Below are 27,856 nucleotides of genomic sequence, written 5' to 3' on the forward strand. Positions count from 1 at the left end.
ATGCTGCGGTGCCACGTAGTCGCCGCCCGCATTCCCGGCGCCACCGGCTTCGGTCCCGGCGTCCTGCTGTCCGTCTGCTTCCGAGGTACCGCGGGGCTGGGGCCCCGCTCGCTGCCCGTGCACGTGGCCGGTCCCCGGTGTCCCCATCCCGAGGTGCCACCACCCTCCTGTCCCGCACAGGCGTCCCCAGGAGAACCCAGGTGATGCCCGAGGAGCGCAGCCTCGCCTGGAACGAGGTGAGGCGGCCCCGGGGTGACCCGTGGTGGCACAGGGACATCGGGTCGCCCCCCTGAGCCGTGTCCCGCCCCTCAGGAGCTGGTGTGGCCGCTGGACATGTGTCCCCTGAGTGCCACGGACACGCTGGGCCTGCGCCTGCGGCGCGGGGACTGCCCGCTGCCCCCGGGGTGAGTGCCAACCCCTCACCTGCGGCCACCCCCTGGCCACGGCCGCCCTCACCGTGTCCCCCGCTCCCACAGGGACCTGGGTGCCACCACGGTGGCCTTGGACCAGTTGGTGGCCAACCCCAGCCTGCCGATGGTCGTCAGGGACATCCCGCTGCTGGACCACCGGGAACGGCCCACGGGGGTGAGCCCCCCGCCCCGCAGCGCCCCGCAGCGCCCCGCAGCACCCCGGGGTGGCACCGTCCCCGTGTCGCTGTCCCTTTGCAGTGCACCGTCACCCTCCGCTGCTACCACGACCCGCACGGCGCGGCCGGGGATGTCCCCCCTGTCACCCCCGGGCACGGCCAGGTGGCCCCGGAGCCGCCGCCGGCGGCACCTGCGGAGAGGAAAGAGGATTTCCAGGTACGGCACCCACGGGCGCGGGGGCACCCACGGGCGCGGGGGCACCCGCGGGGTGACATCCGTGGCACCCCGCAGGTGCGGGTGCGGGTGCTCAGGGCCCGGCAGCTGCGGGGCAAGGACATCAAGCCCGTGGTGAGGGTGCAGATCGGGAAGCAGAGCTTCCGCAGCCGCAGCCGCAGCGGGAACAACCCCTACTTCAACGAGGTGACAGCGCGGAGGGGACCGGGCGCGGCGCCGGCCCGCGGCCCGGCCTCACCGGCCCTGCCCCGGTCTTCAGGTGTTCTGCCGGGATCTCCGCCTGACGCCCGAGCAGCTGGTGGCACTGCCCATCCTCATCCAGGTGGGACCGAGCGGTGGCTCCGGGGACAGGGACAGGGACGCAGAAATAGGACACAGGGACAGGGACACAGGGATAAAACACAGGGATAAAACACAGGGATAAAACACAGGGACAGGGACACAGGGATAAAACACAGGGATAAAACACAGGGACAGGGACACAGGGACACAGGGACACAGGGACACAGGGACACAGACAGGGACAGGGACAGGGACAGGGACAGGGACAGGGATAAGGACACAGGGACACAGGGACAGGGACACAGTGATAGGGACACAGGGATAAAACACAGGGACAGGGACACAGGGACAAGGACAGGGACACAGGGATAGGGACACAGGGATAAAACACAGGGACAGGGACACAGGGACAAGGACAGGGACACAGGGATAGGGACACAGGGATAAAACACAGGGACAGGGACAGGGACAGAGATAAGGACACAGAGACACAGGGACAGGAGCAGGGACAAGGGACACAGGGACAGGGACACAGGGACAGGGACAGGGACGCAGAAATAGGACACAGGGACAGGGACACAGCGATAGGGACACAGGGATAAAACACAGGGACAGGGACACAGGGACAAGGACAGGGACACAGGGATAGGGACAGGGACAGGGACACAGGGACAGGGACAGGGACATGGGGACAGGGACACAGGGACAGGGACACAGGGACGGAGACAGGGACATGGGGACAGGGACACAGGGACAGGGACACAGGGACGGAGACAGGGACATGGGGACAGGGACACAGGGACAGGGACACAGGGACACGGGGACAGGGACATGGGGACAGGGACACAGGGACAGCCGTGTCCCCTTCCCCGTCCCAGGTGCTCCGTTCACCAAACATCTGCACCAAAGCCGTCATCGGCACCTTCGAGGTGAGGAGTGGGGGAGTGGGAATGGGGATTGGGAATTGGGGGTTTGGGATTGGGGTTTGGGAATGGGGGTTTAGGAATAGGGGATTGGGAATTGGGGGTTTGGGATTGGGATTTTGGGACTGGGGCATTGGGAATGGGGTGTCAGGAGTGGGATTTTGGGAATGGGCTGTCAGAGCACTCCCGCTCCCTTTGCCGTTCCCACAGCTCGACGTCGGCACCGTCTACTCTGCCCCAGGTAACGACAGGGTTGGGGTGGCACTGGGGTGGCACTGGGTGACACTGGGTGACACATTTCGGGGTGGCACATTTTGGGGTGCCACATTTTGAGCCACGATTCACGCCAGCACTGCCCAGGGGTGAAGCCTCATTTTGGGGCAGCACCGGGCGTTTTGGGGGTGCTTTAGGCAGGCCCTACAGTGCCACCAGGGTGGCTCTGGTGCCAGCAGGGAGGTGACCGCGGTGACATTGCGGTGGCACTGGTGTGACACTGGGGTGCCACATTTTGGGGTGCCACATTTTGAGCCACGATTCACGCCAGTACTAACCAGGGGTGAAGCCTCATTTTGGGGCAGCACCGGGCATTTTGAGCAGCTTTCAGGCGGGCGCTGTGGTGCCAGGGGGGTGACACAGGGGTGACATCGCGGTGGCACTGGGGTGCCACATTTTGAGCCACGTTTCACGCCAGTACTAACCAGGGGTGAAGCCTCATTTTGGGGCAGCACCGGGCGTTTTGAGCAGCTTTCAGGCGGGCGCTGCGGTGCCAGGGGGGTGACACTGGGGTGCCACATTTTGAGCCACGTTTCACGCCAGTACTAACCAGGGGTTGAAGCCTCATTTTGGGGCAGCACCGGGCGTTTTGAGCAGCTTTCAGGCGGGCGCTGCGGTGCCAGCGCGGTGGCCCCGGTGGCCCCGGGAGGTGACCGCGGTGTCCCCGGCGGGGCAGGGCGCAGCCTGAGCGGGAGGTGGCTGAGCCTGCAGCCCCCGCGGCACCGCCGGGGCCGCTCGCAGGGCTTGCTGCAGGTCAGCCTGGCCGTGCGCCGCGCCGGCGAGAGCGCCCAGGTGAGCGCCCAGGTGAGCGCCCAGGTGAGCGCCCCGCCCTCCCCCGCACCCCAAAATCCCTCCTGGGGGGTCCCCACGCTGTCACCTCCCCACTCCAGGAGCAGGAGGTGCCGCCGGGGGACGAGGACGTGGAGGCCAACCTGCTGCGGCCACCGCCCTGCGCCAGCACGCTGCAGATCCGCGTGTTCCGCGCCGAGGACCTGCCGCGGGGTGGGGACACCGGGGATTGGCGTGGGGACACCGCGGGTGTGGCGTGGGGACACCGGGGATTGGCGTGGGGACACCGGGGATTGGCGTGGGGACACCGCGGGTGTGGCGTGGGGACACCGGGGATTGGGGTGGGGACACCGGGGATTGGCGTGGGGACACCGCGGGTGTGGCGTGGGGACACCGGGGATTGGCGTGGGGACGCCGGGGATTGGCGTGGGGACACCGGGGATTGGCACGGGGACATCGCGGGTGTGGTGTGGGGACACTGCGGGTGTGGCGTGGGGACATCGCGGGTGTGGCGTGGGGACACCGGGGATTGGAATGGGGACACCGCGGGTGTGGCGTGGGGACACCGGGGATTGGAATGGGGACACCGCGGGTGTGGCGTGGGGACACCGCGGGTGTGGCGTGGGGACACCGGGGATTGGCACGGGGACATCGCGAGTGTGGTGTGGGGACACCGGGGATTGGCACGGGGACACCGGGGATTGGGGTGGGGACATCAGGAATTGGGTTGGGGGCACCGGGAATTGGGGTGCGGACATCAGGAATTGGGTTGGGGGCACCGGGAATTGGGGTGGAGACATCGGGGCTGTGGCGTGGGGACATCAGGGAATAGGGGTGGGGACATTGAAAAATTGGGGTGGGGACAGCGGGAACTGGGGTGCAGGGTGGATTCGGGGATCCCCTGCTTGCCACAGGGTGGGGACGCCGGGAATTTGGGGTGGGGGTGGCTTTGGGGACTCCCCAAAAAGTCGCTGCTCGCCATCCCCGCGCAGCGGAGCCGCGCCTGGGCGGCGCCGCGGGCTCGCCGAAGGTGTCGGTGCGGGTCGGCTTCGCGGGCAGGACGGTGAGCGGCCAATTTGGGGTGCCGGGCAGGGAATTTGGGGTGCCCTGGGGGCGCCCCATCCTTTCGGGGCTCACGGCTCTCCCCACCGCAGCTCTGCACCCGCGGCGTGCCCACGGACTCCAGCCCCGAGTGGAACGAGGTTTTGTTCTTCCCCCTGCGGGTGAGGAGCGGCCCCGGCCCCGAACAGGGGCACCCCAAAAACGGGGGGACGCCCCCAGTTCCGCAGCCACACTCGGCGCCGTTCTGTCCCCGCAGCTGCCCCCCATCTGTGACGAGATCGTGCTGGAAATCCTGCGTGGGTGAGCGGGGGACACCCTGCGGGTTTGGGGGGCACCCCGCGGGTTTGGGGGACACCCCGCGGGTTTGGGGACCCCCCCCGCATTCGGGGGACCCCTGACCGTGCCCCCGCCAGGTCGTGCCGGAGCAAAGCCGTGGGCAGGGCCACCCTGAGGCTGTCCCAAATCTCCCGGGACCCCGAGGAGCTCGAGGGTGAGCGGAGCCGCCCCTTTTTTGGGGTCCCCCTTGGCCAGACCCCACCCCGAACCCCCTTTTCTCTGCCCCCAGAGGGGACCCCCGGCTTCTTCCCCTCCTTCGGGCCCAGCTTCCTGCCCTTCTACGGCCCCCGGCCGGACGCTGCCCGGGTAGGAGCGGGGTTTTGGGGGGAAATGGGGTTTTTTGGGGGGGAAATGGGGTTTTTGGGGGGGAAATGGGGTTTTTGGGGGGAAAACACGAGTTACCATGGCAAAGGAAGGGTTTAGGGGGGCCATGGGATGTTTGGGGTGAGAAGGGGGCGATGGAGGAGGAAATTTGGAGGGGGAATGGGATTTTGGGGCTTGTCAGTGGGGGTTTGGGGAATGGGAAAGGGAATTTGGGATGTTTTCAAGGCCAGTGGGACTTTTGGGGTGAAATGGGATGGAGGGAATGGAGAATGGGGAATAAATGGAACGGGAAACGGAGAACGGGGAATTTGAGGGGAAACGGGAATTTTTGGGGCAGGGCTTTAGGGCACAATGGGACATTTGGGGTGAAAATGAGATGGGGAAACAGAATGTGGCATTTAAGGGAAAGTGGGAATTTTTGGGGCGGGATTTTAGGGCACAATGGGACATTCGGGGCGGCCGCGGGACGCCCCACACCCCGAGCTCGTTCCCCAGGACTCGGGGCCGGTTTACCGGGGCCGGCTGCTGCTGGAGCTCTGCACCCACGCGGGAACTTTGCCCGGGCGCCAGCGCGACGCTGTGGCCGCCGTGGATGTCGAGCGGGCGCAGGTGGGGACACGGGGACACGGGGACAGGGGGACATGGGGACACAGGGACAGGGGGACATGGGGATATGGGGATATGGGGACACGGGGACACAGGGACACAGGGACACAGGGACACGGGGACACGGGGACAGGGGGACACGGGGACACGGGGGTACACGGGGATATGGGGACACGGGGATATGGGGACACGGGGACACGGGGACATGGGGACATGGGGACACGGGGACATGGGGACATGGGGACAGAGGGACACGGGGACACGGGGATATGGGGACAAGGAGACACACAGGGACGTGGGGACACGGGGATGCGGGGACATGGAGACACGGGGATGCGGGGACACGGGGACACAGGGACAGAGGGACACAGGGACACGGGGACACAGGGACACGGGGACACGGGGACACGGGGACACGGGGACACGGGGACGCGGGGACACGGGGACACGGGGACACGGAGGACAGCGGGACACGGGGACACGGGGACGCGGGGCTGGTGGCTGAGCGCTTTGGGGGTGTCTCCTCGCCGCAGAGCCGCCCGGCCCGCTGCCAGCTGGGGCTCTGCGCGGTTTTCTACTCGGCCAGCGCGGTGCCCGGCGGTGCCCAGGGGCTGAGCCTGGAGCTGGGCATCGGCAGCGCCGCGGCCGCCACCGCGCCCGCACCGCCCGCCTTCGATGGTGAGCGGGCACGGCGGGCACGGCGGGCACGGTGGGCACGGCGGGCACGGTGGCACGGCGGGCACGGCGGGCACGGTGGCACGGTGGCACGGTGGCACAGCGGGCACGGTGGCACCGCGGGCACGGCGGGCAGGGTGGCACCGCGGGCACGGCGGGCACGGTGGCACGGCGGGCACGGCGGGCACGGTGGCACAGCGAGCACGGTGGCACAGTGGCACGGCGGGCACGGCGGGCACGGTGGCACGGCGGGCACGGCGGGCACCGCGGGCACTGCGGGCACGGTGGCACCACGGGCACGGCGGGCACGGTGGCACGGCGGGCACCGCGGGCACAGCGGGCACAGTGGCACGGCGGGCACGGCGGGCACGGTGGCACGGCGGGCACGATGGCACCGTGGGCACGGTGGCACGGCGGGCACGGCGGGCACCGCGGGCACGGTGGCACGGTGGCACGGCGGGCACGGCGGGCACAGTGGCACGGCGGGCACGGCGGGCACGGTGGCACGGTGGCACGGCGGGCACGGTGGCACGGCGGGCACGGTGGCACGGCGGGCACGGCGGGCACGGTGGCACGGCGGGCACGGTGGCACCGCGGGCACGGTGGCACGGCGGGCACGGTGGCACGGCGGGCACGGCGGGCACGGTGGCACGGCGGGCACGGTGGCACGGCGGGCACGGCGGGCACGGTGGCACGGCGGGCACGGTGGCACGGCGGGCACGGCGGGCACGGTGGCACGGCGGGCACGGTGGCACCGCGGGCACGGTGGCACGGCGGGCACGGCGGGCACCGCGGGCACGGCGAGCACGGTGGCACGGCGGGCACGGTGGCACGGCGGGCACGGTGGCACGGCGGGCACGATGGCACCGTGGGCACGGTGGCACGGCGGGCACGGCGGGCACCGCGGGCACGGTGGCACGGTGGCACGGCGGGCACGGCGGGCACAGTGGCACGGCGGGCACGGCGGGCACGGTGGCACGGTGGCACGGCGGGCACGGTGGCACGGCGGGCACGGTGGCACGGCGGGCACGGCGGGCACGGTGGCACGGCGGGCACGGTGGCACCGCGGGCACGGTGGCACGGCGGGCACGGTGGCACGGCGGGCACGGCGGGCACGGTGGCACGGCGGGCACGGTGGCACGGCGGGCACGGCGGGCACGGTGGCACGGCGGGCACGGTGGCACCGCGGGCACGGTGGCACGGCGGGCACGGCGGGCACCGCGGGCACGGCGAGCACGGTGGCACGGCGGGCACGGTGGCACGGCGGGCACGGTGGACACGGCGAGCACGGTGGCACCGCGGGCACGGCGGGCACGGCGGGCACTGCGGGCACGGTGGGCACGGTGGCACGGCGGGCACGGTGGCACGGTGGCACCGCGGGCACCGCCACCCCGGCCCGCCCGGTGCCCGGGCCGGGAGACAGCCGGGGAAAGGCTGGGAGCGATGGATTGCTGGGAATGGCTAATTGGAGGAATTGTTAATCGGAGTGGGTGGGAGGGACTCGGAGGTTTGGGGTGAATTTGGGGTGTTTTGGGGTAAAATTGGGGTGAATTGGGGAGTTTGGGTTGAATTCTGGGTGATTTTGGGTGTCTCTGGAGTGTTTTGGGATGTTTTTGGGGTGATTCTGGGGTGATTTTGGGGTGATTTGGGGGTAATTCGGGGGGTTTTGGGGTAAAATTGGGGTGAATTTGGGGTGTTTGGGGTGTCTTTGGAGTGATTTTGGGGTGATTTTGGGATGTTCTTGGCGTGATTCTAGGGTGATTTTGGGGTGATTTGGGGGTAATTTGGGGGGTTTTGGGGTGTTTGGGTTGAATTTGGGGTGATTTTGGGTGTCTTTGGAATGATTTTGGGGTGATTTTGGGATATTTTTGGGGTGATTCTGGGGTGATTTTGGGGTGTTTTGGGGCACTGCCAGGACGCCCTGGCCTGGGTTGATTTTGGGGTGTTTTGGGATTTTTTGGGGTGATTCCGGGGCCATTTTGAGATATTTTGGGGTGCTGCAAGGACGCCCTGGCCTGAGGTAATTTTGGGGCGTTTTGGGGTGTTGGGGACACGGATTGGGTGCCACCTGCCTGATGCCACCTGCGGGTCTGGGGACAATTTGGGAATCTGGGATGATCCCGCGACACCTCCCAGCAAGCCCCAGCTGCCCTCAGCAGCGGGGCCGGGGCCGTTCTGCCCCCGAAATTCCCAAATTTCCCGATTTTCCCGGATTTAGGGAACCTCTACTACCACCTGCCGTGGTTTGGGGACAAACCGGTGGCCGCTGTCACCTCGTGGTGGGAGGACGCCGGACACCGCTGGGACAGCCTGAACCTGCTGCGGGGCCTGTGCCAGCGCCTGGTGAGAGCCCGAATCCGGGTGGGATCGATCCCAAATCCGGGTGGGATTGATCCCGAATCCGGGTGGGAATGATCCCAAATCCCGCTGGGACAGCCTGAACCTGCTGCGGGGCCTGTGCCAGCGCCTGGTGAGAGCCCGAATCCGGGTGGGATCGATCCCAAATTTATGTGGGATCGATCCCAAATCTGTGTGGGATTGATCCCAAATCCTGCTGGGACAGCCTGAACCTGCTGCGGGGCCTGTGCCAGCGCCTGGTGAGAGCCCGAATCCGGGTGGGATTGATCCTGAATCCGGGTGGGATTGATCCCAAATCTGTGTGGGATCGATCCCAAATCTGTGTGGGATCGATCCCAAATCTGTGTGGGATCGATCCCAAATCCGGGTGGGAATGATCCCAAATCCGGGTGGGATCGATCCCAAATCCGGGTGGGATTGATCCCAAATCCGGGTGGGAATGATCCCAAATCCGGGTGGGATTGATCCCAAATCCGGGTGGGATTGATCCCAAATCTGTGTGGGATTGATCCCGAATCCGGGTGGGATCGATCCCAAATCTGTGTGGGATTGATCCCAAATCCGGGTGGGATTGATCCCAAATCTGTGTGGGATTGATCCCGAATCCGGGTGGGATCGATCCCAAATCTGTGTGGGATTGATCCCAAATCCGGGTGGGATTGATCCCAAATCCGGGTGGGAATGATCCCAAATCCGGGTGGGATTGATCCCGAATCCGGGTGGGATCGATCCCAAATCCGGGTGGGAATGATCCCAAATCCGGGTGGGAATGATCCCAAATCCGGGTGGGATTGATCGCGAATCCGGGTGGGATTGATCCCAAATCTGTGTGGGATTGATCCCAAATCTGTGTGGGATTGATCCCAAATCCGGGTGGGATTGATCCCAAATCTGTGTGGGATCTATCCCAAATCCGGGTGGGATCGATCCCAAATCTGTGTGGGATTGATCCCAAATCTGTGTGGGATTGATCCCAAATCTGTGTGGGATTGATCCCGAATCCGGGTGGGCTTGATCCCAAATCTGTGTGGGATTGATCCCAAATCCGGGTGGGCTTGATCCCGAATCCGGGTGGGATCGATCCCAAATCCGGGTGGGATGGGGTGGGATTGACCCCAAACCCTTTTGGGGCCGTTCCCAGGAGCGGAACCTGGCCGAGCTGCGGGGACGCCGCGGGGACGCCGCGAGGGACACGGGGACGAAACTGCTGCGGGAGCTGGGGCAGGACTGCGAGTGAGCGATCCCAAATCCCCAATTTGGGGATTGGGGCCGGGGGATCCCAAATCCCGAATTTGGGGATTGGGGCCGGGGGATCCCACATCCCGAATTTGGGGACTGGGGCCGGGGGATCCCAAATCCCCAATTTGGGGATTGGGGCCGGGGGATCCCAAATCCTGGAATTGGGGATTGGGGCCGGGGGATCCCAAATCCCCAATTTGGGGATTGGGGCCGGGGGATCCCAAATCCCGAATTTGGGGACTGGGGCCGCGGGATCCCAAATCCCGAATTTGGGGATTGGGGCCGCGGGATCCCAAATCCCGAAATCGGGGATTGGGGCCGCGGGATCCCAAATCCCGAATTTGGGGATTGGGGCCGTGGGATCCCAAATCCCGAAATCGGGGATTGGGGCCGGGGGATCCCAAATCCCGAATTTGGGGATTGGGGCCGGGGGATCCCAAATCCCGAATTCGGGGATTGGGGCCACGGGATCCCAAATCCCAAATTTGGGGATTGGGGCTGGGGGATCCCAAATCCCGAATTTGGTGACTGGGGCCGCGGGATCCCAAATCCCGAATTTGGGGATTGGGGCAGCGGGATCCCAAATCCCGAATTTGGTGACTGGGGCCGGGGGATCCCAAATCCCGAAATCGGGGATTGGGGCAGTGGGATCCCAAATCCCGAATTTGGGGATTGGGGCCTTGGGATCCCAAATCCCGAATTTGGGGATTGGGGCTGGGGGATCCCAAATCCCGAATTTGGGGATTGGGGCCGTGGGATCCCAAATCCCGAATTTGGGGATTGGGGCTGGGGGATCCCAAATCCCGAATTTGGGGACTGGGGCTGGGGGATCCCAAATCCCGAATTTGGGGATTGGGGCCGGGGGATCCCAAATCCCGAATTTGGGGATTGGGGCCGCGGGATCCCAAATCCCAAATGTGGGGATTGGGGCAGTGGGATCCCAAATCTGGGGGGGAATACGGGGCTGGCAGTGGGGATTTGGGGGATTTGGGACATTTTGGGGGATTTGGGACGCTTTGGGGGACAGTGGGTCATTCCGGACGGGAATTTGGGGTGGAAATGGGATGAGGGGGACATGGGGGGTTTGGGGTGGCCCTGTGTGGTTTTGGGGTGATTTTTAGGATGTTTTGGGGTGATTCTGGGGCGCTGCAGGGCCGCTCTGGACTGTGGTGGTTTGGGGGTGATTTTGGGCTGGTTTGGGGGTGATTCTGGGCTGGTTTTGGGGTGATTCTGGGCTGGTTTGGGGGTGATTTTGGGGTGCTGCAGGGCCGCTCTGGACTGTGGTGGTTTGGGGGTGATTCTGGGCTGGTTCTGGGGTGATTTGGGGCTGCTTTGGGGTGATTCTGGGCTGGTTTTGGGGTGATTTTGGGCTGCTTTGGGGTGATTCTGGGCTGTTTTTGGGGTGCTGCAGGGACGCCCTGCGCTGCCTGGAGGAGCAGCCCGCTCTGACCGCCCTGGACCAGCAGCTCCGCAGCCGCCGGCGCCTCCTCCTGCGGCGGCTGCGGCGGGAGGCCGGGGCCGGTGACCCGCGCGGGGACACCCTGGCGACAGCGGCCCGGGGGTGGCTGCGGCGCGCGGCCGCGCTGGCCGTGGAGGTGACACCCAAAAACCCCAAAACGGGACCAGGGCAAACCCCACGGGGCTGAGCTCGGGCGCGCCCGCGCTGCCTCTGGGGCGCTTGCCGTGCCGGTGCCGCTCTCACGCGTGTCCCCGTGTCCCCGCAGCCCCAGGCCGGTGTCCCCGACGTGCAGCTGTGGCTGCTGCGGGGCCAGCTGCGGGTGGCCTCGGCCCGTGTGGCCGCCACCGATGTCCTGTACTCGCCGCGCTGCCCCGGCGCCTGCGGCCGCCTCTGCGGGAGGATCGTCACCCTGTTCCTGGTGGGAGCTCCCGCTGTCCCCTGGTGTCCCTCCGTGTCCCCGTTGTGTCCCTCCGTGTCTCCTTCATGTCCCCCTGGTGTCCCTCCGTGTCTCCTTTGTGTCCCTCTGTGTCCCCTTTGTGTCCCTCCATGTCTCCTTCATGTCCCCCTGGTGTCCCTCCGTGTCTCCTTTGTGTCCCTCCGTGTCCCCTTGGTGTCCCTCCGTGTCCCCTTTGTGTCCCTCCGTGTCTCCTTCATGTCCCCCTGGTGTCCCTCCGTGTCTCCTTCGTGTCCCTCCGTGTCTCCTTCATGTCCCCCTGATGTCCCTCCGTGTCCCCTTGGTGTCCCTCCGTGTCCCCTTGGTGTCCCCACAGCCCCGTTTTGTCCCTCCGTGTCCCCTCCATGTCCCATTGGTGTCCCTCCGTGTCCTCCTTCCTCCCTGTTTCATGTCCCCTCCATGTCCCCTTCTGTCCCCTCCATCCCGGCTCCTTGTCCCCTCTCTATTCCCCCTCATCTCCTCCAAGTCCCTGCCCGCTGTCCCCGCTCTGTCCCCTCGCTGTCCCCGCTCTGTCCCCTCGATGTCCCCGCGCTGTCCCCGCGCTGTCCCCGCCCCGGTGACCCGGTGTGCCGCAGGGCTGCGGGCACAGCCCGCCGCAGGTGCGGGTCCGGCTGTGGCTGGGGCGAGTGGCCGAGAGCGGGGAGCTGGCGCGGCTGCTGGCGGGGAGGCTGCGCTTCTACAGCGAGACGGTGGGGACAGGACGGGGACAGCGCGGGGACAGCGCGGGGACAGCAGGGGGACAGGGATGGGGACAGGGGAGGGGACAGAGCGGGGACAGCGCGGGGACAGCAGGGGGACAGCGCGGGGACAGGGATGGGGACAGGAGAGGGGACAGCCAGGGGACAGCGCGGGGACAGCGCGGGGACAGCAGGGGGACAGGGGAGGGGACAGCAGGGGGACAGGGATGGGGACAGAGCGGGGATAGCATGGGGACAGGGGAGGGGACAGCCAGGGGACAGCGCGGGGACAGGAGGGGGGACAGGGATGGGGACAGGGATGGGGACAGCGCGGGGACAGCAGGGGGACAGGGATGGGGACAGGGATGGGGACAGGACGGGGACAGGTGAGGGGACAGCAGGGGGACAGCAGGGGGACAGGGACGGGGGACAGCACGGGGACAATACAGGGGACAACATGGGGACAACTGGGAGGGGACAGCGGGGAGGGGACAGCGGGGAGGGACAGCGGGGAGACAGGGATGGGGACAGGGATGGGGACAGGACGGGGACAATACAGGGGAAAACATGGGGACAGCGGGGAGGGACAGCGGGGAGGGACAGCGGGGAGGGACAGCGGGGAGGGGACAGCAGCCCGCAGTGTCCCCTGAGGCCAGCCCCCGTGTCCCCGCAGTACGAGAAGCAGACGCGGCTCTGGGGGCAGTGGGGGCCCCGGCGGCTCTGGGGGCGCCCCGCGTTCTGCGACGGCTCCGGCCGGGCCGCGCCCGCCCCGCACGAGCTGCGGCCCCCGCGGGGCTGGCGCTGGGACGGGCCCTGGAGCGTGGAGCGGCCGCGGCGGTGAGCGAGGGGACAGCCGGGTGGCCCCCGGTGTCCCCAGGGTGCTGGTGCGGGGAGCACGGTGACACCAGCCGTGTCCCCGGTGTCCCCAGGGTGCTGACGCGGTGTCTCCCGCCCTGTCCCCCGGTGTCCCCAGGGTGCCGGTGCGGGGAGCACAGTGACACCAGCCGTGTCCCCGGTGTCCCCAGGGTGCGGGCGTGGTGACACCCGCCCTGTCCCCCGGTGTCCCCAGGGTGCGGGCGCGGTGACAGCAGGGTGTCCCCCGGTGTCCCCAGGGTGCCGGTGCGGGGAGCACAGTGACACCAGCCGTGTCCCCGGTGTCCCCAGGGTGCTGGCACGGTGACAGCAGGGTGTCCCCCGGTGTCCCCAGGGTGCTGGCACGGTGTCACCCGCCCCGTGTCCCCCGGTGTCCCCAGGGTGCCAGCGCAGTGACACCCGCCCTGTCCCCCGGTGTCCCCAGGGTGCTGGCACGGTGTCACCCGCCCAGTGTCCCCGGTGTCCCCAGGGTGCCGGCGCGGTGACAGCAGGGTGTCCCCCGGTGTCCCCAGGGTGCCGGCACGGTGACAGCAGGGTGTCCCCCGGTGTCCCCAGGGTGCCAGCGCGGTGTCACCAGCCGTGTCCCTGGTGTCCCCAGGGTGCTGACGCGGTGTCACCCGCCCTGTCCCCCGGTGTCCCCAGGGTGCCGGCACGGTGACAGCAGGGTGTCCCCCGGTGTCCCCAGGGTGCCAGCGCGGTGTCACCAGCCGTGTCCCTGGTGTCCCCAGGGTGCTGACGCGGTGTCACCCGCCCTGTCCCCCGGTGTCCCCAGGGTGCCGGCACGGTGACAGCAGGGTGTCCCCCGGTGTCCCCAGGGTGCCGGCACGGTGACAGCAGGGTGTCCCCCGGTGTCCCCAGGGTGCCAGCGCAGTGACACCCGCCCTGTCCCCCGGTGTCCCCAGGGTGCCGGCACGGTGACAGCAGGGTGTCCCCCGGTGTCCCCAGGGTGCCGGCGCGGGCGGAGGGCAGCGCGGTGCCGGAGGAGCTCTACGAGAACCAGAGGCGCGACCCCAGCGGGGGCTGGGCCAGCGCGGCCAGCACGGACGCCGTGAGTGGGGGACAGCGCGGGGACAGCGCGGGGACAGCGCGGGCACAGCGCGGGCACAGCGCGGGTGGCACCCGGTGTCGCGGCTCAGCGCTCGCCTGCCGTTGCAGAACGGGGTGGCGGTGCCACCGAAGGAGGAGCTGGCGTGTCCCCGGGGCTGGCGCGTCACCAGTGACTGGCACGTGGACACGGAGGGGGCCGAGGATGAGGAGGGTGAGGGGGGGTCCCCGGAGGGGTGACAGGGACGGGGGTGGCAGAGATGGGATGACAGGATGGGGGTGGCAGGGAGGAGGCGATGGAGATGCGGTGACAGGGACACGGTGGCAGGGACAGGGTGGCACGGGAGGCGCTGACCCGTGCGTGCAGGTTGGCAGTACGCGGTGGGCACGGAGGATGGCAGCCCCCCGGCAGCCTGGCACGGCAAGGGACAGCAGTGTCACACCCTCCGGCGGCGGCGCTGGGTGCGGATCCGCCACAGGGACAGCGACAGCTGGGCACAGGAGCAGGACGCGGACACCCGCGGCACCCTGGTGACACACGGGGACAGGGATGGAGGGGACAGAAACGGGTGTGGCAGGGATGGGGGTGACACGGGTGGGGACGGCAGGATGGGGGTGATGGGGGTGACAGGGTGGGGGTGAGGGGTGATGGCACGATGATGACAGGGAAGGAGGTAATGGGGATGAGGGTGGCAGTCCCCGTGTCCCTCTGTCCCCCGTGTCCCGCTGTCCCCCGTGTCCCTCTGTCCCCCGTGTCCCGCTGTCCCCCGTGTCCCTCTGTCCCTCTGTCCCCCGTGTCCCGCTGACTCTGTGTCCCTCTGTCCTCCGTGTCCCGCTGTCCCCCGTGTCCTGCTGTCCCCCGTGTCCCTCTGTCCCCCGTGTCCCTCTGACCCCGTGTCCCTCTGTCCCCCGTGTCCCTCTGTCCCCCGTGTCCCTCTGACCCCGTGTCCCTCTGTCCCCCGTGTCCCTCTGACCCCGTGTCCCACTGTCCCCGTGTCCCGCTGACTCTGTGTCCCTCTGTCCTCCGTGTCCCGCTGACTCTGTCCCACTGTCCCCCGTGTCCCCGTGTCGCCGTGTCCCTCTGTCCCCCGTGTCCCGCTGACTCTGTGTCCCGCTGTCCCCGTGTCCCGCTGTCACCGTGTCCCCATGTCCCTCTGTCCCCCGTGTCCCTCTGTCCCCCGTGTCCCTCTGTCCCCGTGTCCCTCTGTCCCCCGTCTCCCTCTGTCCCCGTGTCCCTCTATCCCCCGTGTCCCGCTGACTCTGTCCCACTGTCCCCCGTGTCCCCGTGTCGCCGTGTCCCTCTGTCCCCCGTGTCCCGCTGACTCTGTGTCCCGCTGTCCCCGTGTCCCTCTATCCCCCGTGTCCCTCTGTCCCCGTGTCCCTCTATCCCCCGTGTCCCTCTGTCCCCGTGTCCCTCTGTCCCCCGTGTCCCGCTGTCCCCGTGTCCCCGTGTCCCGTGTCCCTCTGACCCCGTGTCCCACTGTCCCCGTGTCCCTCTGTCCCCCGTGTCCCGCTGTCCCCGTGTCCCGCTGTCCCCGTGTCCCTCTGACCCCGTGTCCCACTGTCCCCGTGTCCCTCTGTCCCCCGTGTCCCTCTGTCCCCCGTGTCCCCGTGTCCCCGTGTCCCTCTGACCCCGTATCCCACTGTCCCCGTGTCCCCGTGTCCCACTGTCCCCGTGTCCCTCTGTCCCCCGTGTCCCCGTGTCCCCGTGTCCCGTGTCCCGCCCCTGCAGGACCCCGAGGAGCTGTGGGAGGACGAGCCCTGGCACCCCGAGTGCTTCTGGGGCTGCACCTTCCGCCCCAAGGTCCCGGCCGGTCCCCGGTGCCGCCGGCGGCGCTGGCAGCGCAGCCTGGTGCCCGCCGAGCCCGCGGCCGGGGCACGGCTCTTCCTGCTCCGGGGAGCCCCGGTAGGAACGGGAGGGACCGGGAGAACGGGAGGAGGGGAGATGGGGGGGAGATGGATGGATGGGAGGCGTGGAATGAGGAAGGATGGCGGGGATGGAGCCCTGCGGAGCGGGGCCGTGCCGGGACAGCGGGACACGGGACAGGGGGACAGGGGGACAGGGGGACAGCACGGTCCCCCCTGCCCAGCCCTGTCCTCTCCCAGGACACCGAGGAGCCGGCCCAGGACAATCCAGCTGTGGCCCCGCAGCTGCCGGGGGGCTCCTCCCTGAGCCCCCTTCAGGAGCCGCCGCTCTTCATCCTCTGCACCTTCCAACGTGAGCCCGGGGACCGGGAGGGACCGGGAGGGACCGGGAGGGACCGGGGAAGGACCGGGAGTGACCGGGAGTGACCGGGAGTGACCGGGAGTGGCCGGGGCGGGGCCGGGAGTGACCGGGAGGGATCGGGAGTGACCGGGAATGACCGGGGAAGGACCGGGAGTGACCGGGAGTGACCAGGAGGGACCGGGAGGGACCGGGGCGGGGCCGGGAGTGACCGGGGAGGGACCGGGAGGGACCGGGAGTGGCCGGGGAAGGACCGGGAGTGACCAGGAGGGACCGGGAGGGACCGGGAGGGACCGGGAGGGACTGGGGAAGGACCGGGAGTGACCGGGGCGGGGCCGGGAGTGACCGGGAGGGATCGGGAGTGACCAGGAATGACCGGGGAGGGACCGGGAGTGACCGGGAGTGACCAGGAGGGACCGGGAGTGACCGGGGAGGGACCGGGAGTGAACGGGAATGACCGGGAGGGGTGGGAAAGGAGCCGGGAGTGACCGGGAATGACCGGGGAGTGACCGGGAGTGACCAGGAGGGACCGGAGTGACCGGGAGTGACCGGGAGTGACCAGGAGTGACCGGGAGTGACCGGAGAGGGACCGGGAGTGACCGGGGAGGGACCGGGAGTGAACGGGAATGACCGGGAGTGACCGGGAGTGACCGGGGAAGGACCGGGAGTGACCAGGAGGGACCGGGAGTGACCGGGAGTGACCGGGGCGGGGCCGGGAGTGACCAGGAGTGACCAGGAGTGACCGGGGCGGGGCCGGGAGTGACCAGGAGTGACCGGGAGTGACCAGGAGTGACCGGGAGTGACCGGGAGTGACCGGGGAGGGACCGGGAGTGACCAGGAGGGACCGGGAGTGACCGGGAGTGACCGGGGAAGGACCGGGAGTGACCAGGAGGGACCGGGAGTGACCGGGAGTGACCGGGGCGGGGCCGGGAGTGGCCGGGAGTGGCCGGGAGGGACCGGGAGTGACCGGGAGTGACCGGGGCGGGGCCGGGAGTGACCGGGAGTGACCGGGAGGGACCGGGAGTGGCCGGGAGTGACCGGGGCGGGGCCGGGAGTGACCGGGAGTGACCAGGAGGGACCGGGAGTGACCGGGAGTGACCGGGGCGGGGCCGGGAGTGGCCGGGGGCTCGCAGCCCCCCTGACCCCCGGCTGTCCCCAGGGCCCGGCCGCTTCCAGCTCCGCTGTTACATCTTCCAGGCGCTGGATCTGGCGCCCGGCAGCTCCAGGACCTCCATAGGTGGGACCCCGGCCCCGGGGCGCCCCGGGCCCGCCCCGCCGGCCGCCCGGGGCGCTGACGGTGCCGCTGTCCCCAGATGCCACCGCGCACGTGTCGTTCGTGTCGCGGAGCCAGCGCACGCGGGCGGTGCGCGGGGCGCTGGACCCGCGCTGGGAGCAGACGCTGCTCTTCCCCCGGGTGCCGCTGTTCGGGGACCCCCGAGGCGTCCGCGAGGACCCCCCCGCCGTGGTGGTGGAGGTGTGGGACCGGCGGGGACAGGTACGGGACCCTGCGGGCCCGGGCGAGGCGTGCGGCGGGGAGACGGAGGGAGGGAGGGATGGGGAATGGGACGTGGAAAAGGATGGGAGATCAGGGATGGAAGGGATGGAGCGATGTGGAGAGAGAGGGAGGGAGGAAGGAGAGAGGGAAGGATGGATGGGGAATGGATGGAGGGATGGAGGGACACGGGTGGAGGGACACGGATCTGGGATGGAGGGACGAGGGGTCAGGGATGGAATGGAAGGGTGGCAGTGTCAGGGGTGGAAGGCCGGCGCTGTCAGGGACGGAGGGACAGGGATCAGGGATGGAAGGCCGGCGCTGTCAGGGATGGAGGGACACGGATCAGGGATGGAAGGCCGGCGCTGTCAGGGACGGAGGGACAGGGATCAGGGGTGGAAGGACGGCGCTGTCAGGGATGGAGGGACAGGGATCAGGGATGGAAGGGTGGCAGTGTCAGGGATGGAGGGACGAGGGGTCAGGGATGGAAGGCCGGCAGTGTCAGGGGTGGAAGGCCGGCGCTGTCAGGGATGGAGGGACAGGGATCAGGGATGGAAGGCCGGCGCTGTCAGGGATGGAGGGACAGGGATCAGGGATGGAAGGCCGGCAGTGTCAGGGGTGGAAGGCCGGCGCTGTCAGGGATGGAGGGACATGGATCAGGGGTGGAATGGAAGGGTGGCAGTGTTAGGGATGGAAGGACGGCGCTGTCAGGGATGGAGGGACAGGGATCAGGGATGGAAGGCTGGCGCTGTCAGGGATGGAGGGACAGGGATCAGGGATGGAATGGAAGGGTGGCAGTGTCAGGGGTGGAAGGGTGGCAGTGTTAGGGGTGGAAGGCCGGCGCTGTCAGGGATGGAGGGACAGGGATCAGGGGTGGAAGGGTGGCGCTGTCAGGGATGGAGGGACAGGGATCAGGGATGGAAGGGTGGCAGTGTCAGGGATGGAAGGCCGGCGCTGTCAGGGATGGAGGGACAGGGGTGGCAGTGTTAGGGGTGGAAGGCCGGCGCTGTCAGGGATGGAGGGACAGGGATCAGGGATGGAATGGAAGGGTGGCAGTGTCAGGGGTGGAAGGACGGCGCTGTCAGGGATGGAGGGACAGGGATCAGGGATGGAAGGCCGGCAGTGTCAGGGGTGGAAGGCCGGCGCTGTCAGGGATGGAGGGACAGGGATCAGGGATGGAAGGCCGGCAGTGTCAGGGGTGGAAGGCCGGCGCTGTCAGGGATGGAGGGACAGGGATCAGGGATGGAAGGCCGGCAGTGTCAGGGGTGGAAGGCCGGCGCTGTCAGGGATGGAGGGACAGGGATCAGGGATGGAAGGCCGGCGCTGTCAGGGATGGAGGGACAGGGATCAGGGGTGGAAGGCCGGCGCTGTCAGGGACGGAGGGACAGGGATCAGGGATGGAAGGACGGCAGTGTCAGGGATGGAAGGCCGGCGCTGTCAGGGATGGAGGGACAGGGGTGGCAGTGTTAGGGATGGAAGGCCGGCGCTGTCAGGGATGGAGGGACAGGGATCAGGGATGGAAGGCCGGCAGTGTCAGGGATGGAAGGCCGGCGCTGTCAGGGATGGAGGGACAGGGATCAGGGATGGAAGGCCGGCAGTGTCAGGGGTGGAGGGACAGGGATCAGGGATGGAGGGACAGGGGTGGCAGTGTTAGGGGTGGAAGGCCGGCGCTGTCAGGGATGGAGGGACAGGGCCAGCCCCCCTGGCCAGCCCCGCGCTCAGGCCGTGCCTCGCAGGACGCCGCGGTGCTCCTGGGCCGCTGCGTGTGCTCCCCGCGGGTCTGGCTGGACGCGGCGCTCCGGGAGCCGCCCCGGCTCCAGCCCCAGGCGCTGCGGGGCCCGCGGGGCCCGGCCGGGGAGCTGCTGGCGGCCTTCGAGCTCCTGCAGGAGCCCGAGGTGAGGCGGGGTGACACCGCGGGGGTGACGCAGAGGACACCCAGGGCCCGGCTGGCATTGTCGCCGTGTCCCCCCACGGCAGGACGGGTCCCCGGCTCCGCTCAGCCCCCCGCCCCTGAGGAAGGACGGGTTCGGGATCCCCCCGGAGCTGCGGCCGCGCCTGCAGAGGGTGGCACTGGAGGTGGGAGCCACCCGCGGGCCGGGGACAGCGCGGGGACAGCGGAATGGGATGGGGACAGGGATGGGACAGGAATGGGGACAGGGATAAAGGTGGGATGGGGACAGGAATGGGGACAGGAATAAAAATGGGATGGGGACAGGGATGGGACAGGGATAAAGGTGGGATGGGGACAGGAATGGGGACAGGGATGGGACAGGGATAAAGGTGGGATGGGGACAGGAATGGGGACAGGAATAAAAATGGGATGGGGACAGGGATGGGACAGGGATAAAGGTGGGATGGGGACAGGAGTGGGGACAGGAATAAAAATGGGATGGGGACAGGATTAGGACAGGATTAGGACAGGGATAAAGGTGGGATGGGGACAGGAATGGGGACAGGATTAGGACAGGGATAAAGGTGGGATGGGGACAGGAATGGGGACAGGATTAGGACAGGGATAAAGGTGGGATGGGGACAGGAATGGGGACAGGAACGGGACAGGGATAAAGGTGGGATGGGGACAGGAGTGGGGACAGGAATAAAAATGGGATGGGGACAAGGATGGGGACAGGGATGGGACAGGGATAAAGGTGGGATGGGGACAGGAATGGGGACAGGAATAAAAATGGGATGGGGACAGGATTAGGACAGGGATAAAGGTGGGATGGGGACAGGAGTGGGGACAGGAATAAAAATGGGATGGGGACAGGATTAGGACAGGGATAAAGGTGGGATGGGGACAGGAATGGGGACAGGGATGGGACAGGGATAAAGGTGGGATGGGGACAGGAATGGGGACAGGGATGGGACAGGGATAAAGGTGGGATGGGGACAGGATTAGGACAGGGATAAAGGTGGGATGGGGACAGGAATGGGGACAGGAACGGGACAGGGATAAAGGTGGGATGGGGACAGGACTGGAGATGCAGCCTGGGTGGCACAGGCTGTGGGCAGAACCGATGGGGACAGGGACAGGGACAAGAACAGGAGCCAAGACGGGAGCGGGCACAGGGCGGAGGCAAAGCCAGCCCAGGGGTGGCTCGGGGAGGGACAGGGACACGGCTGGCGACAGTCCCGTCAGCCTGGCACCGTGGGGAGCCCCGCGGGTGGCAGGAGCCGCGTGTCCCGCCAGGTGCTGGCCTGGGGGCTGCGGGGGCTGCGCGGGGCCGTGCGGGAGCCGCGGCTGGAGCTGCAGTGGGGCGAGCAGAGCCTGTGGACCCCCCCGATCCAGGACATGGCCACCAACCCCAACTTCCCCAGCAGCGCCCTGGTGCTCACCCTGGTGAGGGCTGCGGGGCCGGGGCTGTCCCCACGAGTGACGGGATGTCCCCGCGGGTGACCGGGCTGTCCCCACGAGTGACGGGCTGTCCCCTCGGGTGACCGGGCTGTCCCCGTGTGTGTCCGGGCTGTCCCCGTGTGTGTCCGGGCTGTCCCCGTGTGTGACCGGGCTGTCCCTGTGTGTGACCAGGCTGTCCCCGTGTCTGACCGGGCTGTCCCTGTGTGTGTCCGGGCTGTCCCCACGAGTGACGGGATGTCCCCGTGTGAGACCCGGCTGTCCCTGTGTGTGACCGGGCTGTCCCTCTGTCTGACCAGGCTGTCCCCGTGTGTGTCCGGACTGTCCCCGTGTGTATCCGGGCTGTCCCCGCGGTGACCGGGCTGTCCCTGTGTGTGACCGGGCTGTCCCCGTGTGTGTCCGGGCTGTCCCCGTGTGTGACCGGGCTGTCCCCACGGTGTCCGGGCTGTCCCCGTGTGTGTCCGGACTGTCCCCGTGTGTGACCGGGCTGTCCCCGTGTGTGACCGGGCTGTCCCCTCGGGTGACCGGGCTGTCCCCGTGTGTGTCCGGGCTGTCCCCGTGTGTGACCGGGCTGTCCCCGCGGGTGACCGGGCTGTCCCCGCGTGTGTCCGGGCTGTCCCCGCGGGTGACCGGGCTGTCCCCGTGTGTGACCGGGCTGTCCCCTTGGGTGACCGGGCTGTCCCCCCAGGCGATGCCCGAGGAGGAGCGCCTGGTGCCGCCCATCCGCCTGCGGCTCTGGGACCGCGCCGGCACCGAGCGGCGGCTGCTGCTGGGCCAGGCCAGCGTCGGGGAGCTGGGCCGGTACCGGTGCCCCCCACCCCGCCAGGAGCCGCCCCCGGGCTCCGGTAATGGCTCTCACACGGTTGTGTCAATGCCAGGTACTGCCCGTGCCATCCCTGCCTCAGTGACACCTGTGCCATCCCTGCCTCACCCTTTGTAACCCCTGCCCGTGCCAAGTGTCCCCAGCCCGTCCCCGGTGTCCCCAGCCCTGTCCCTGCCCTGTCCCCGGTGTCCCCAGCCCGTCCCCGGTGTCCCCAGCCCTGTCCCTGCCCTGTCCCCGGTGTCCCCAGCCCGTCCCTCTGTCCCCTCCCTCATCCCTGCTGTCCCTCTGTCCCCCAGACGAGCTCGAGCTCCTTTCCGTGCCCGTCTCCCCCAGCCCCTGCAGGCGCTGCTGTTCCTGGCTCCTGGCCGCAGCCCCGGCCAGGATGGCTCAGGTGAGTCCCCCCGGCCACCTGGCACCTGCCCTGGCACCAGCCCTGGCACCGCCGGGCGCTGGCACCGCCCGGGCTGTGCCTCAGTTTCCCCCCGAGCCCTTTGCTCCCTACAGGGCCTGCTCGGCTGCCTCAGGAACAAGCGGGATGAGGACGAGGTGGGCACAGGGACGGGGACGGGTGGCACCTGGGATGCCACCAGGGCCACCCGTGCTTCTGCTGCCCACCAGGACGAGGAAGACGAGGAAGATGAAGAGGAGGAGGAGGAGAGGGACTGGTGGAGCAAATTCTACGCCTCCATGGAGGACAAGGACCCCAAATCTCCGAGGGGAACCAACAGGGACAGGCTGAAGGTGCCAGAGCCTGGGACCTGCCCTGGGACGGGACAGGGACAGGATAGGGACAGGGATGGGGATGAAGATGGGGAGGGGACAAGGATGAGGATGAGGAGGGAATGGGGACAGGGATGAAGCTGGGAAGGAGACAACGATGGGGATGAAACTGAGGAGAACAAGGATGAGGATAAAGCTGAGTGGGACAGGGATGATGAAGCTGGGGAGGGGGCAAGGATGAGGATGAGGAGGGAATGGGGACAAAGATGAGGATGAGGAGGGAATGGGGACAAGGACAGGGATGATGATGAGGAGGGAATGGGGACAAGGACAGGGATGACGATGAAGCTGGGGAGGGAACAAGGCTGAGGATGAGGAGGGAATGGGGACAGGGATGAAGAAGGGGCCGGGGCCGCGGTGAGGAGCAGCCCCAGGACGGGCCGGGGCCCGGGGCTGAGCCGAGGCCGGCCCGGCTCCGCAGATCTACGGCTGCGAGCTGGAGGCGGTGCCCGAGTTCGAGGGGCTGCAGGATTTCTGCCACACCTTCCCCCTCCGCAAGCCGGGCCGTGCCCCCGTGCCCGGCCAGCACCCCGAGCCCGTGGGCAGCTTCAAGGTGGGTGAGCCCCCCGCCCTGGGGGGGGGGACCCCGGCAGCGGGGCGGGACCCCCGAGGCACGGCGGGGTCTCTCAGGGGCTTTTCCGCATCTACCCCGTGCCCGAGGGCGCCGGAGCGGCCCCGGCGCCGCGCTGCTTCCAGCGGCTGCCGCCCCGCCAGCCGCAGCCCTGCCTGGTGCGCGTCTACATCGTGCGAGCCTTCGAGCTGTCCCCCCGCGATGTCACCGGGCTGGTAGGGACAGCGGGGACCCCGCGGGGCCGGCCGGGCCCGGCGGCGTCACCGACGCGTCCCCCCCGTGCCCCAGAGCGATCCCTACGTGCGGGTGGCGCTGGGCAAGAAGACGCTGGGACAGCGGGACCAGTACGTGCCCAACACCCTGGAGCCCGTCTTTGGCAGGTGCGGCCGGGCCCTGGCACTGCCACCCCGGGCCGGGTGGCCCTGGCAGTGTCACCCCCAGGGGGAAATGGGGGGGCTCATTCCCGGTGCCAGCCTGGCCTGGTGCCACCAGCTCGCCAATCCCTGTGCTGGCGTGCCACCACATCCTTGTGCCATTGCTGGTGTCACCCCCTGTACCATTCCCTGTCCCATTCCCTGTCCTGCCGTGTCCCGGTGTCCCCACCCGTCCCATTCCCCGTGTCCCGGTGTCCCCACCCGTCCCATTCCCGGTGTCCCAACCCGTCCCATTCCCGGTGTCCCCAGCTCCCCTGTCCCATTCCCGGTGTCCCCAGCTCCCCTGTGCCATTCCCGGTGTCCCCACCCGTCCCATTCCCGGTGTCCCCACCCGTCCCATTCCCGGTGTCCCCACCCGTCCCATTCCCGGTGTCCCCAGCTCCCTGTCCCCGCGTGTCCCTGTCCCCGTGCCAGCCCGGGCTGACGGCGCTGCTGCCATCAGGATGTTCGAGCTGACGGCCACCATCCCCCTGGAGAAGGACCTGCGGGTGACAATCATGGACCACGACAAGGTGCCACCGGACCAGGAGATCGGCAGCACCACCATCGACCTGGAGAACCGGCTGCTGGCGCGCTGCCGTGCCCACTGCGGGCTGCCCGCGCGGTACCGCACGTGCGTGTCCCGGGCACGGGGACACGGGACACGGGACACGGGAGGGACACGGGGATGGGACACGGGGAGGGACACGGGGAGGGACACGGGGAGGGACACGGGATGGACACGGGGAGGGACACGGGAGGGACATGGGGACCTGGGAGGGGGGACAGGAAGGGACACAGAGGGTGGGACAGGGGATGGACACGGGGGGCACGGGAGGGTCGGGGGGCACAGGAGAGTCGGGGGCACAGGAGGGTCGGGGGGCACAGGAGGGTCGGAGGGCACAGGAGGGTCAGGGGGTACAGGATGGTCGGGGGGCACAGGAGGGTCGGGGGGCACAGTAGGGTGAAGTGGCACAGGAGGATCGGGGGCACAGGAGGATCGGGGGGTACAGGATGGTCGGGGGGCACAGGAGGTTCTGGGGGCACAGGAGGGTCGGGGGCACAGGAGGATCGGGGGGCACAGGAGGATCGGGGGGCACAGGAGGGTCGGGGGGCACAGTAGGGTGAAGTGGCACAGGAGGATCGGGGGGCACAGGAGGATCGGGGGGCACAGGAGGATCGGGGGGCACAGGAGGGTCGGGGGGTACAGGAGGATCGGGGGGCACAGGAGGATCGGGGGGCACAGGAGGATCGGGGGGCACAGGAGGATCGGGAGGCACGGGAGGGTGAAGGCGACAGGAGGGTCAGGGGGTACAGGAGGGTCGGGGGGCACAGGAGGGTCGGGAGGCACAGGAGGATCGGGGGGCACAGGAGGATCGGGGGGCACAGGAGGATCGGGGGCACAGGAGGATCGGGGGTCACAGGAGGGTCGGGGGGCACAGGAGGGTGAAGGGGCACAGGAGGATCGGGGGGCACAGGAGGGTCGGGGGGCACAGGAGGGTGAAGGGGCACAGGAGGGTCAGGGGGCACAGGAGGGTCGGGGGCACAGGAGGGGTCTCGGAGCGGGCACACAGGGCCGGGGGCGGGCACGGGGGTCGCTGCCAGCTGCGGTGCCAGCTCCCTGTCCCCAGCGCGGGCCCCGCGTGCTGGCGGGACCAGCTGTGCCCCAGCCGGGCCCTGGAGCTCCTGGCGGGCACCCGGGGGCTGCCCGCGCCCCGCTTCAGCCGCGGGGGCACCGCCCTGAGCCTGGCCGGGCAGCGCTTCGAGCTGCGCCACTTCGGTGAGGGGGCTTGGGGGATCCTGGGGAGGGTCTTGGGGGGTCTGGGTGGGTCTGGATGGAGTTGGGGGTCTGGGGAGGGTTTTGGGGGGGTTGGGGGGATCCTGGGGAGGGTCTTGGGGGGTCTGGGGGGGTGTTGCGGGGTCTGGGTGGGTCTGGAGGGGGTTTTGGGGTCTGGGGGGGTTACGGGGTATGAGTGAGTCTCGGGGTTTGGGGAGGGTCTAATGGGGGTTTGGGTGATCCGGGTGGGTCTGGTGTGTAATTTGGGGGGTCTGGGTGGGTCTGGGGGGTAATTTGGGGGGTCTGGGTGGGTCTGGGGGGTAATTTGGGGGGTCTGGGTGGGTCTGGTGTGTAATTTGGGGGGTCTGGATGGGTCTGGGGGGGGGGTTTTGGGGTCTAGTGTGTAATTTGGGGGGGTCTGGGTGGGTCTGGGGGGTAATTTGGGGGATCTGGGTGGGTCTGGTGTGTCATTTGGGGGATCTGGGTGGGTCTGGTGTGTAATTTGGGGGGTCTGGGTGGGTCTGGGGGGGTTTTGGGGTCTGGGGGGTAATTTTGGGGGTCTGGCTGGGTCCGGGGTCGCTGGCCGCCGGGTGACAGCTCGGAGGGTGTCGCAGAGCGGGGCCACCCCCCGATGCGACACTCGGGGCCGCCCCGGGAGCGCCTGGCCCTGCACGTGCTGAACCTGTGCGAGCTCGTCCCGGAGCACCTGGAGACCCGCGGGCTGCGGAGCCGCGCCCGGCCCGGGCTGGAGCAGGTGACGGGGACACCGGGGGACACCGGGGGACACCGGGGGACACCGGGGGACACCGGGGCCGGTGCCAGCCCGTCCCGATGTCCCCAGGGCAAGGTGCAGATGTGGGTGGACATTTTCCCCGCCAGCCTCGGCCCCCCCGGGCCCCCCGTGAACATCGACCCCCGCAAGGCCGAGGGGTGAGTGAGTGACAGGGCCACCCCCGTGGGGACAGGGCCACCCCCGTGGGGACAGGGCCACCCCCGTGGGGACAGGGCCGCCCCGGGAGGTGACACGTCGCTGTCCCCTCCCGAGGTACGAGCTGCGCTGCGTGGTGTGGAACGTGCGGGACACGGACCTTGGGGACATCAACCTGCTGGGCCAGCGCATGAGTGACATCTACGTGTCCGGGTGTGTCCCCGTCGTGTCCCCTGTCACCTCCCAGCACGTGTCCTGCTCATGCCAGAGCCCCTGGCAGGTCCTTGTCACCCCGGGGTGTCCCCATCCCCTGGGTCCCTTGTCACTTCAGGGTGTCCCCATCCACAGAGGTGACAGCGCTGTCCCCTGGGGGTGGCACAGCGGTGACAGCGCTGTCCCCGCAGGTGGCTGGACGGGCTGGGGTGGGTGCAGAGGTGACAGCGCTGTCCCCTGGGGGTGGCACAGTGGTGACAGCGCTGTCCCCGCAGGTGGCTGGACGGGCTCCCCGAGCAGCGGCAGCACACCGACATCCACTACCGCTCCCTGGACGGCAGCGGCGCCTTCAACTGGCGCTTCGTGTTCCCCTTCGAGTTCCTGGCGGCAGAGAAGCTCTGCGCCATCCGCCGCAAGGTGCGGGACAGAGCGGGGACAGAGCGGGGACAGAGCGGGGACAGAGCGGGGATAGAGCGGGGACAGAGCGGGGACAGAGCGGGGATAGAGCGGGGACAGAGCGGGGATAGAGCGGGGACAGAGCGGGGATAGAGCGGGGACAGCGAGGGGACAGAGCGGGGACAGAGCGGGGATAGAGCGGGGACAGAGCGGGGACAGAGCGGGGACAGAGCGGGGACAGAGCGGGGACAGCGAGGGGACAGAGCGGGGACAGCGAGGGGACACGGTCTGAGGCCACGGCCCGGGGACACGCGCGACCTTGCCGTGTCCCCGGGCAGGAGCACGTGTGGAGTTTGGACGAGACGCTGCTGAAGGTGCCGCCCAAACTCATCCTGCAGGTGTGGGACAATGACAAGTTCAAGGCGGACGATCTGCTGGGTGAGAGCCACCGCCGGGGGGACACTGCAGGGACAGGGGACAGGGGACAGGGGACAGGGGACAGCCAGTGGGGACAGCGAGCGGCCATGGGTGACAAGGAGCTCCCAGTGGTGATAAAGAGCTCCCAGTGGTGACAAGGAGCTCCCACCAGTGTCAGGGAGCACCCATTGGTGATAAGAAGCACCCATTGGTGATAAGAAGCACCCATTGGTGATAAGAAGCACCCACTGGTGACAGGGATGTCCCCCGGGTGA

The 27,856-nt window shown here is 68.5% G+C and overlaps 1 protein-coding gene across 1 annotated transcript; it reads left to right on the top strand.

Annotated features, from left to right (window-relative positions):
* Window positions 1-27,856, top strand: LOC146765639 (myoferlin-like). Its single transcript, XM_085559102.1, has 47 exons — window positions 1-85; window positions 181-236; window positions 313-404; window positions 477-585; window positions 669-1,007; window positions 1,081-1,143; window positions 1,982-2,032; window positions 2,237-2,267; window positions 2,853-3,115; window positions 3,190-3,301; window positions 4,081-4,151; window positions 4,243-4,311; window positions 4,407-4,450; window positions 4,564-4,640; window positions 4,716-4,792; window positions 5,246-5,419; window positions 6,195-6,693; window positions 8,310-8,452; window positions 9,591-9,682; window positions 11,100-11,283; window positions 11,413-11,565; window positions 12,177-12,290; window positions 12,952-13,115; window positions 14,097-14,199; window positions 14,307-14,409; window positions 14,563-14,726; window positions 15,928-16,101; window positions 16,302-16,413; window positions 17,579-17,656; window positions 17,733-17,914; window positions 19,648-19,806; window positions 19,889-19,987; window positions 21,102-21,251; window positions 21,952-22,141; window positions 22,458-22,477; window positions 22,591-22,827; window positions 23,288-23,419; window positions 23,497-23,652; window positions 23,726-23,817; window positions 24,314-24,484; window positions 25,482-25,630; window positions 26,242-26,377; window positions 26,507-26,557; window positions 26,673-26,768; window positions 27,044-27,185; window positions 27,503-27,602; window positions 27,801-27,856. Exons 1-47 carry the CDS (start codon window positions 1-3, stop codon window positions 27,854-27,856), a joined length of 6,114 nt encoding a protein of 2,037 aa, XP_085415228.1.

This window comes from Lonchura striata, chromosome 22 (genome assembly GCF_050655825.1).
Source record: "Lonchura striata isolate lonStrDom1 chromosome 22, ASM5065582v1, whole genome shotgun sequence".
Classification (NCBI taxonomy): Eukaryota; Metazoa; Chordata; class Aves; order Passeriformes; family Estrildidae; genus Lonchura; species Lonchura striata.

Coding starts and splice junctions, on each gene's coding strand:
- LOC146765639 (XM_085559102.1), top strand. CDS start 1: ATGCTGCGGTGCCACGTAGTCGCCGCCCGCATTCCCGGCGCCACCGGC. Junction 237..312: donor GCAGCCTCGCCTGGAACGAG/GTGAGGCGGCCC, acceptor CCCGCCCCTCAG/GAGCTGGTGTGGCCGCTGGA. Junction 2,033..2,236: donor CCGTCATCGGCACCTTCGAG/GTGAGGAGTGGG, acceptor CCGTTCCCACAG/CTCGACGTCGGCACCGTCTA.